The sequence below is a fragment of the Gavialis gangeticus genome, unplaced genomic scaffold, assembly GCF_001723915.1.
Source record: "Gavialis gangeticus isolate Ggan-Ray unplaced genomic scaffold, GavGan_comp1, whole genome shotgun sequence".
Lineage (NCBI taxonomy): Eukaryota > Metazoa > Chordata > Crocodylia > Gavialidae > Gavialis > Gavialis gangeticus.
In genome coordinates, this window is record NW_017729024.1 from 40,790,799 (window position 1) to 40,802,232 (window position 11,434).

Genomic DNA, 11,434 nt, shown 5'->3' on the forward strand with positions numbered 1-11,434 from the left:
TCAATGCCTTCCACAGTGAGGAAGGGGGGAGGCGCTGCGCAATTGGGGCGGGGGGGCGCAGGACAGAGGTGAGGCTTGTAGTAGGGTGGGGGCAGCTCCCACCTCTGCTTGCACCCCGGGAGGTGGGGGGAGTGCGCCCCAGGATCTGCTTGGCACAGGCGGGCTGCAGCTGCGGGATGGAGCCAGAGCTGGTGCTGTGCAGGGCTTTCCTTGCCAGGGGCTGGGCTCAGGTACAAGCAGTGTCAGGAACTGTCCCCACCCCACCACGAGCTGTGCCTTCATCCTATGCCGCCGCTGCCCCAGCTGAGCAGGGGGGCATTGTTCTGCACCTCCATACCCCTTTCTTCCCCCCTCCCCTTCCAACTTACCAGCTGGAAGCAGCTCTCCACACTGCTGGCTCTGCTCCATGCTGTGCTATGGCTGCACACAGCACAGGCATTTATCGGCCAAATTATTGGCCTCATTGGGCCAACATCTAATATAGACAATTTTCTTTATATCAGTACCAATCTGATATTGGACCAATGTATCAGTGCACCTCTAATTCAAGCTTGTCCCATTTCTTAAAGGGATAATAAAAGGCTTTGCCAGTAGAGATAATGGAAAAATAAACCCAATATTTTACCAAAAAAAACAACAACCCCAAAACCCATCACCTTGTGATTTCTTTGGAGGGTATTGGCTAAATTTGAAACTCTCAGTAAATATTTTGTCAAAATTCTGGAATTGAAAGATTTTCCCGTATCTAGTGATATAAGGATTTCTCAAACAAAATTGAGCTATAAGTGCAGTTTCATGATAAACAGTTCTATTGCTTCTTATTTTTATTTATTCTTATCTGTATTTAAAGATAATGAAGCATTTTATGTCCTAAAGAGATCCAGATGCCTAACTTTTTCTGTGACTCAAAGATAACAATGACCCATATTATTTCACTTCTGAGTCAGATTCTTGCACCCAAACTACTTTCATGAACAAACCAAGTTCCATCCTGACAACTGTCTCTTTGCAGGAAAACAAAGCTGATACATCATTGTTTAGAAATGATTGCTGCTCAAATGGAACAAGGCTGCCTCCGTGACTCAATAGCAAGAAAAGACCAAAGTAAGACTATTGCTTATAAATAGCAGTAAGGAACAAAATATAACAAGTCAGATGCTTTAGAAACATTTGGTTGTAATCAGTGGAAAGAATCCCATTGACTTCAGAGTTTACAATCTAAACTTACACCACTTGTTTCCTTCCTTTCTGTTTTCTATGTGTGTTTGCAAAACCCATCTACATGTGCAGTTGAATAAATTACTCTGCCATAGGATAGTACTGTCTCCAACAATTATGCTGATGCCTGGATTCTATGATATTGATTATATTTCTCAGAACATTGAAAGATTTTTGCTTTTGACACAGGAAAAGTTTGGCATTTTCCTCTGTTGGGATAAGTTATTATTGTGGTGATAACGCCCAACAGTAAGGGAGGCGCTGGGGTCTAAGCCTGAAGAAAAATATCAGTTCTCCTACATTCTGGGAACATCTACATGAGATGCTTTACTGTACATCTGAGCTAATTACTGCATAGTAAGCATCACCGTCTACATGTGCTGACCTTACTGTGCATTAATTTACTCCAGGGGGAATACTCACATGAATAATGGTTGCAGGATCAGATACATGTAGGTGTAGACAACACCATCACCATCTATAGTGCTGAACTTACTATGCAGTAACTTACTGCACAATAAGGGTCAGCACGTGTAGATAGTGATGCTTACTAGGCAATAATTAGCTCTATTGTTCAGTAAAGTGCCTCATGTAGGCACACCCAGTATAGAATACAACCAAATGCCTTGAAGGTTGCTGCAAGTGGGAATTGGCATGTTCTTGTCAGCTCTGATCATGGTGCAGACAGCGATGAATACATCTTATGGAAGGCAACCGCAGAGGAATGGTATATCAACAAAACACCAGAGGAAGGGAAGGGGTGTTTTCTACAGTTACATGTATCTGATCCTGCAACTATTATTCACGTGAGTATTCCCTTTTGAGTCCTAAGACTGTTCTCAGAAGTAATTCTTGCAGGACCTAGACTTAAATGAAACAAACCATTAGATGGATGAAACAAATTATTTTAAGGGAGAAAGGTTGGAAAATACCCATAGTCCAGCTGAATCCAAAGTATTTGTTTTTGTCTGTCTGTTCCTATTCTATGGAAAGTGGAAGTTAACTTAGTATAGTTTATCCCTGAGTGTAACAGGGTTAAATTAGCAGGGTTTATTTCCACTGACCAGAGGATGGAAGCCAACAGACAAAATAGTTTCAACAGATCAGTTGATGTGTAATCATGAGTAGTAATCACCGTGGTCAGAACTCAGCCTGATATACGAGTCATGTTTGACACCCCTGACATAAATAAATTGTCTTTGGTCTGCAAAGAAAATTGACCAAAAAGAGCTGTTTAACTGCTTGGTGGCCATAGAACTTACTAGGGAAATAGATTTTCAATGCAATCAGGTATCTGTTGCTTCTTATAGGCTCAGGACAGAAGTTACACATAAACCAGTTTAAGTTACTGAAAACCAGTTCAAATGCATAACACAACCATGGGTTGCAGAAGGCTGGGGCTAATGGGGCTTAGCCCCCACAAACATGGGGCAGCTTTGGCAGCGCAGAGGGCCACAGGGCAACTGGGCACGGACTCTGGGTGGCTGCAGCAGGGGACACACACGGGCACAGAAACCCAGCCACAGCCTGCACACAGTCAGGATTACAGCCTGGCAGCATGTGGAGCACTGCCCACCACAGCAGTGGCATGGGGAGAGCCAGATCGAGGCCCTCACAGTACAGGAGGGAGGGAGCAGAGTCAGGGGTAGGGGCTGGGGTGAATGGGGCCCTGGGGTGGGTCATGGGACAGTTGGAGCCCAGCCAGCTTGTCCAGGGGTACGGGGAGGGGGGAAGCTCTGCTGCTATGCACATCCCGAGGGAGGCATGGGGGCATGTGACCCCTGGACTTTTGTGAGGGGCAGAGGTGGGCTGCCACTGTGGGCTGGGCTCTGCATCCCACTGCTGCTGCCTTGAGAGCCACATGATGCTATTTGCCTGCTGCCATGTGCCACCCTTGCTCACTGTGGGGACTTTGATCTAAACCCGCCATGGACCCTTCCCTCTCCCCCTGCCCCTCCCTCCTCCACAGTCTTACCTGCTTGGTGGTGTGTGTGTGTGTCTATGTGTACTCAGCCCCCCAAATAATATTTTCTTCCTCTGCCTATGAACACAACAGAAGTTCAGTCCACATAAACTTCTTTCAAACTGGCTGAAACTGGTTTAAGATAAACCTGCATGGTTGTCGTATCAGATTTAACTGATTTAGATTAAATTAGTATATGAAAATTCTGTCCCAGATCCTCTACAGATTCAAGTTAGCTCACAGTCCTCCAGCATCCCAGGATGTTTTGCATCTCCCCTGCAAACCCTGCCTTGCAGTGTGGGCAGGCTAGCCTTGGCTCTGGGTTTTTGGTTTCTCCTCTCCAGTTTTTGGTTCCTGTCTGCTCCAGCCAATCAGGAAGGTGTGCTCTAACACCCCTCAGCTATTGGCCTGAGCCACTGCAGTCATGTGAGTGCATGTGATGAAGAGAGGAAAGATCCTCTTCACAGACAGGCTCACTAACCTAGTGAGGAGGGCTGTAAACTAGGTTCACTGGAGGATGGACACCAAAGCCCTGAGGTAAGTGGGGAAGCAGGAGACCTGGAGGAAGAACAAGCAGAAGGAGGCAACAGGGGAGGTGCTTTCATTATTTCCTAAGAAATCAGGGCAATCAACTAGTTACCTCAGGTACCTGTACACAAATGCACAGAGCCTGGAAAACAAGCAGGAAGAATTGGAAATCCTTGCACAGTCACGGTACTATGATGTGACTGGAATAGCAGAGACTTGATGGGGTAGCTCACATAACTGAAGCATTGTCATAGATGGGTACAAACTGTTCAGGAAGGGAAGAGGAGGAGGAGGAATTGCACTTTATATGTAGAAGAGCCATATGATTGGTCAGAGCTCCAGTACGGAGCTGGACATAGGCCTGTTGAGAGTGTCTTGGTTAGGTTCAGAGGGGAGAGAAAGAAGGGTGATCTGCTATAGACCACCAAACCAGGAGAAAGTGGTATATGAGGCTTTCTTCAAAAAGCTAGCTGAAGTTTACCAATTATAGGCCCTGGTTCTCATGGGGGACTTCGGTCACCCTGACATCCTCTGGGAGGGCAATACAACAGTGCACAGACAATCCAGAAAGTTTCTGGAAAGTATTAGGAATAACTTCCTGGTGCAAGTGTTGGAGCAGCCAACTATGGGCTGTCCTCTTCTTGACCTGCTGCCCACATACAGGGAAGAATTGGTGGGGAATGTAGCAGTGGTTGGCAACAGTGACCACAAGATGACTGAGTTCAGGATCCTAAGGAAAGGAAGGAAGGAAGGAGAGCAGCAGAATAAGGATGCTGGACTTCAGAAAATCAGGCTTCAGCTCACTCAGGAAAGTCATGGGCAGGATCCCCTGGGAAGACTGAGGAGGAGAGGAGTGCAGGAGAGCTGGCTGTACTTCAAAGAAGCCTTACTGAGAGTGCAGGAACAAACCATCCTGATGCACAGGAAGACTAGCGAGTATGGCAAAAGACCAGCTTGGCTTAGCAGAGAACTCTTCAGTAAACTAAATCACAAAAAAGGCAGCTTAATAAGAAGTGGAAACTTGGGGAAATAACTAGGGAAGAATATAAAAGCATTGCTCGGGAATGAAGGGATGAAGTCAGGAAGGTCAGAACGCACTTGGAGTTGCTGGAGTAGATCTCCAATTAAGCAGTTAAAATATATGCAATTTTTAAAATACCAGTATATAGTTGCATCGTGTAGTCTGATGAATCAGTCATAAATTCAGCAAATACATTAACATTTGCAAGGTAAAGGCCAAACCCAAAGAAAGGAACAAAGGCCACCAAAAAGCATTTTAAAATTCACCAATATATTTGCTTTCCTACTTATGCTGTAACCATGGGAAAACAACCATTTTGAGGTCACAAGAACTATATTTGCAAATCTAACTTCATTAGCCAGTCACCTTCACTTAGCAATATCTTATATATTCAAAGCCACCAAAGGCATTCCAGCAAGGATTTTACTTTTCCCCATTTAAGCTATTTATTTATTCAACCAGGACGGTTACATGACACTGGTGACAAGGTTCCCTATGTACTTCCCCAATATTATCATACTGCTGCTGTGCTTGAGTTTCTGACAATGATAAGTAGAAACTATCTCTGAAATAATTATTTTCTAGGCTTTTCCCTTTTATTATTATGAAAGCATTTTTATTCCATCTAGGTTCTGTAACTCCACCCTTTACTTTTTAGAAAACTTGATTAAGGGACCCAAAACCCAAGCTGTGTCACCATTTCTTTAAAAAACAATATTTAGTTGCCCATCAACTTAGGAGATAACATAGATGAGCTATAAAATTGACTGAAGTATATGGGAATCCAAGGGACTTGACCCTCCTCTTGCATTAATATTATGCCAGTATAATTACATTAGTTTTGTGTGCAATACAATAGGGCAAATTAAACAAAAATCAGAACCAGTGGGTGCATATACATGTGCAATTAATGTGACTGGATAAACTCTAGTTCAATTTGAGCCAGAGTAAACGAATCCTGATGTCACCATCTACATGTATATTTAAGCCACAGTAATTTATTGTGGTATATGATAGTATCTGTGTAGATGCACCCATATGCAAATGCTGCAGGGTGGATTTACTCTAGAGCAATTTCCTGCCGCCCACTGCCCAATTGACTGGGAGCAAATTTGCTCCTGGTTGGCCATCTACACCTGCAAGGTAATTATTCTCTAGTTAACTTGCTACTTGCATTTGCTGCTAGCTGCTCCATGGTCAGATCAGGGCAGGGGGCTGAGACCTGCCCCTCCCCCGCAGCTCCTTCCAAGCCCCCTACCCCCAATTAGGGAGCTGCGGCCTGGAGCTCCCTGCTGCCAGGGTAGGGAGACATTGTCTCTGCCCAGCTCTGCCACTGGAGCCCACCCTAGCAGCAGGCAGCTCTCGGGGGCAAGGAACAATCTCCCAGCCCCCACCAGGAGACAGCTGTCTCTTAGCCCTCCCTGCCAGCCCCTGGGCTAGCACACAGGGGGAGCTCCCTCTGGCTGCTGCAGGGGCCTGGTACAGGGCCAGAGGGGGTGGAAGCGGCTGCTGCCAGGAGCACCAAATCTTCTCCCAAATCACTGCACATGTAGATGGCTGCTCTGTAATTTACTCTAGAGTAAACCTACCCCACAGCATTTGCACTTGTAGACATGCCCACTGAAAATCAAAACCCTTCCACTGTGTTTTGGGTAAAAAGGAGAGAGTTTGCATGTAGAATATTGGTGTTGGATGTGGAAAAAACAGGATCAAATCCCTGCTGTGCCTGATTCAGAGTAGTGCTTTATAACCAATATCACTTTGGATCAGGCAATTCAAGGAGTTGCACTAAGGTCTCCCACACTCCAGTGCACTATCCTGGCCACCTAGATCACTTACTCACTCCCCAGCATTCCAGATGAAAATTTTGTGGAGACTGGTACATCTATGCAAACCATTTTGGCTTTAGTAAGCAGCCAAAAATTCACCAAAACAAAATTTCAACTCATACCTTCCAGCCAGTTCTAATCATACCCATCTCCTTCTGAACGTAATGGCACTTCACTGTACCTTTTTGGGTGCAGTTATTTAGGGCCTAATGCAATGCTTCTTTGCTCCTGCTAATCCCAGATGCTGGAACTGTTCCCTGGGAATACTGGTGGCAGCCCTAAATTAATATATCCCTTGGGAGCTGCACTGGACATTGAAAGCAGTCTGTCCAGGTTGCAGTTGTTGTTTTTCATTACCTATCTTTCCAGTCAGAGACCAGTATATCAGGTTACATCTGGAAGGTTTTCTTTGCAACCAGATAGTAAATCTAATGTTAAAGCCATGATCATTTAGACAGATCTCCTGCATACAGTTATGATATTTACTCCAAGTCACACTCTTGCTCTTGACTTCTAGCAGGCCACAGAATTTCAAACAGCTAGTCCTGCATCAAGACCATAACTTCTGGATTGTCTGGAGATTCTCTCTGAAAAAAAAATCTACAGAAATTTGTCTGCATCACTGGAACAATACCAGGACACTGCTTTGCCATCTCATGTAACTGATCAGAGGACCACAAACAGATGGACTTGCTATATACCATGAATCACACACATCTGGAGAGGAGGAACCAAAAACTCTAGGCCTTTTCCTCTGTTGCAATAAAATCCAGATTAGATCTTTTTACATGAGTTCAAGAGTGTTAAGTTGTTTGCTGAGGGCCATTTCGAAGTAAAAATATTTTTTATAGCTTCATAGTCTATTAGTTATACTGAAATAGCCAACATCACCAATCTAAATCTAAATCTGACTATTTGCTTCAGTTAGGACACACTTAGCAACCTACAGCTGTCCAAGAAGAACATATTTCAAGTTCTCTTTGACACTGGCAAAAACATAAGCTTGAAAGCTGTGTATTATTTTAGCTTATTTCTCTGGTAATCCCAGAAACAAGGCAAGAATGAAGAACCCTATTGTCATATGTCATACTCTAGAGATACCAAAAAGGACTTTACTTATGTTTCCCTTGGTTTAAATTGAGGGAGTGAAAATGTTTCACAAAATGAAAAAAAACAATTCTTGAAACCCAAGACTGTTTTAACCATCCACTCTGTGCAATGAGCTATAACACTTGTATAGTTGTATGCCTTGTTTTGACATATCTATATTATAATACTATCTTTAATATACTTTTATGTATGACTACATATTTTAATTACATATATGTGAGGGATATATTTATACACATGATAAGATAAATAATTATTTGTAATTTGTGTTAGGGTAGCATCTGTACACCCCAAGTAGGGATCAGAGATCCTTTTGTGATATATATCTCACATTGGATATACAAATAATTATCATGGAGTTATTAATTTTAGTAATGTTGTAAAGTTGCTTTTAGTGCATCTTTTCCTGGGTGATCAGAGTAGCTTTTAGGGGATGTCACCATATATGGATTAAAATGTAACAGATAAAAATGAATCAAAATTATTTTTGGAGTTAGAGACCCATTGGTTTCTCCCACTCCTGGTACTAAGCAAAACTTCACAGATGCTGCTCATCCTAGTGGCCTGAAAATATATAAGCTTCCTGCCAGGAACAGTTTGTAAAATTAATTAGAAGTTGTTCTTAATTACTGTTGGCTTTCTGAAGGTTGTGGCTTCCATCTTGCTGGAATGGAGCACCAACACAATACCAAAACCAAGAGGAGAAACTGTTCACTTTCAACAGTTTCAAGTCATTTGAATATAGTGGCCTATTAAAGTTAGTACCTGTTAGGAGATAATTTTTTCCTGAAAGGAAACAACTTTGCAATGCCATGAAGGCACTTAGCATGTGCTAAACTGCATGAACCTGTGTCTACTTGCATTTTAACTGCACTTAGCAAGAGACAGTTTGAATGTGCAATACCAACCTAAATTTCCAGTCTCATTGAGAATCTTATTACTTATTAGAAGACAAGTGATACTGTTTACTCCAAACATATCCTTGCTTAGTCCATTAGCATTAACAGGTGGGCAATGAGAGCTGCCCCCACTCAAACAGAGACAGTCTCAGGCTGTGAAAATGGAATTTTCTTCTAAACTAGCTTGTGTGTCCAGGTTGTTTTGATCCAGTTTCTTCATTCAACCTCTCATGGTGGCTCATGGGCAAAATGAAGAGAAAAACAGAATCTTAGCAAGGGCAAGCATGTTCATATCCATGGCTTTATTTAATGTCCAACTCTGGAGTTAAATCTAACCCTCTTGTCAGAATAAATGGAGATGTGCTTTGGATTGCCCAAATATCCAGTGTGGAAGAAAACTACACAATTTAGCCCATTCTTTCTTTAACAGCATCTTGTGTTATGAACCCTTTTGGCTGTGGAAGGTGATGAAGTGCTGATATAAGGAAAGGAAATTACAGTGTATTTGATGTAACTAGGAACCAAGCCCAGAGGCACAGTCCCCACCTTAGAATAAGGGTGGAGTAGATCAGCAGCACACCCACAGAAGTCCACCATCATGTAGGAAAAGGTTAAGTCAGTTCACAGCCTGTCAGTCGCATTGACTTTAATGCCTCTCCTGCTTAGGGAATGTCAATACTGCTTTCCTGGACTCCGCCTGTTGTATCTAGAGGAAAGCGGGTTAGCATTGTCTTCCAGCACTAGCCCCAGGAAACATGATATCACACTTGAACAAAAGTGGGAAAGCTGACAGATCTATTGAGATGGGTGTGACTCCAGTACACACCTAACTGGTCAAGCCCTGTGGAAAAGGCTGTGACTGGCAGCTCTTCAATACTGAAATCAAATGAGCATGCTGTCCACATTTATTGTTAATCTGCATAGCTAGCCTTTGTTTCTCTCACATTCCGATGTGTTAATGAATTTTACTTGCTTCCTGCAGAGAACAGTGTGTACAACATGAGTTTGCTCTGGGGATGGGAGATTCAGGGATGATTCGTTTCTGAGCAAAGGAGCTCAGATTAACTGAAATTTTCTTTTTAGTTTCTCTGTTCATTATGCTCAGAGGATTCTCCAGCTATCCCTAAAGTGAAGTCAGTAATGAAATGAGAGATGAACTGCTCTAAAGCTACAACTAGCAAGACACTCACGTCACAAAAGAGCAGTAAATGATATATAGTAATTATGTAGTGATGCACACATATCCACACTCCAAATTTAAAGTAAACATTTTTGCATGTATATATCTTCAGACTTTTCTAAATACTTAGATGCTATTTCTAAACTTTTTTTACCTGATCAAGAAATTGTAATGTAAGTTATACCACAGTTAAACATTCTTTTTTCCTTTGCTGTTCCCTTCTGTTTCTTACAGTAGCATCATGTGAAGTTGTACTGCATGTGACATTTAAACTAGAAATGTCCTGTCACTATCAAAATGAGATTTGAAGCTGAACTTTTAGGAGTGAACAAGGAACAAGAGTTCTGCTGTGAAGCTATCTCAAGGTCTCTCAGGCGTGTCTCACTTTCCCAGGCTTTGTTTTGTGTGTCGTATTGAGGAGACTGCCTAGAAGATGGTCAGATGGAGAAGCCGGCAGGGAAAGCATAGAATCATAGAAAATTAGGGTTGGAAGGGACCTCCAGAGGTCATCTAATCCAACCCCCTACTCAAGACAGGATCATCCCCATCCAAACCATCCCATATAAGTCCTTGTCTAACCTATTCCTAAAACTACACAAACAACCTTGTCACACAGTACTTTAATGCTGAATGACTGAAAGCCCATGGAAAAGGATAGGCTTCCTTGTGCTTCAGAAAATGATCATCTTTGAGTAAAGCATCTCTGACCTTGGAGATCACCATGATATGTAATTACCTTTGCATTAATGAACTTATAACTGTACATTTAGTGCTTACAAGATCTACCTACTTGCATGCACTACCCTCTCTTTATCTGAGAAATCTTTATGTAGGCAAAGTCAAGATCAACAATTAAACTGGTAAGGATAACTCATTAAAGCAGGGATTTAAGAAGTGAGCCCCCCGTGTATTGTGAGAGAAACAGTAGAGCTGTGGCATGGCAGAAATTAAAGTGAAGTCTTACCTGAAATCATCAGGCTGAATCCATAGAGAAGTAAGTGTGCTAAAGGGTCCATGCTTTCCAAAATGTATCCATCCAGTTTCCACAGCAGCTCATGGAGTTAGGAATATCCTTTAACAGAGTATACCCTTCACTGGTTATTCTTCACTTGCATGGTACAAGGGCTCTTGTTTACAAGTCAGAGGCAAAAACTTGCAGTGCAGGAGCAAACTGCAACAGTCTCATTGCTGTCTGAGTACAGGGAGTTTAAGTTCCTTTTTCCTGTTTCCTTTGTAGATTAGGATGGGAAAGGCAGGATCTTAAAGGCATTTTGTATCAGCAGGATTGCGAGACACTGCAAATCCTATCCATCTAGCAATATATCAAAACACTTATCTGTGGCTGCTGGAGAGGCAGAGGATTAATCTCAAACAACTGGCAACAGGTCATGGTCAGCAATGTCAGCAACAATAGTGGCATCCTCCAGTAGGCGGGATAGCGTGAATAACAAGCCCTCCACCTATGTATGGTATGTGGAAATTGTGATCCTGGCCCCTGCTCAACGTACAGATTTGCTAATGGCACCAGAGGTCTCTAAGTTTCAGCACTTCAGCAGAGAGCTTTCAGGATGTAATAATCTTTTCACTGATGCATTTAATTCATGCAGAAGGTGACTATTACAAGGCAACTAACCATCCTGCCATAATATACATTAAAGAAGCATTAACAAAACAACTAGTCAGATC

General features: G+C 42.7%; 1 protein-coding gene across 1 annotated transcript in view; it reads right to left on the reverse strand.

Annotated features, from left to right (window-relative positions):
• The window catches only part of TEK (TEK receptor tyrosine kinase), a 104,662-nt gene extending 93,530 nt beyond the window's left edge, over positions 1–11,132 (reverse strand). Inside the window, exon 1 of the mRNA XM_019517033.1 lies at positions 10,713–11,132. Coding sequence (XP_019372578.1) covers positions 10,713–10,764 — 52 coding nt within the window. The 5' untranslated portion in view covers positions 10,765–11,132. The remainder of the gene's footprint in view (positions 1–10,712) is intronic.
• Positions 11,133–11,434: the final 302 nt, after the last annotated feature.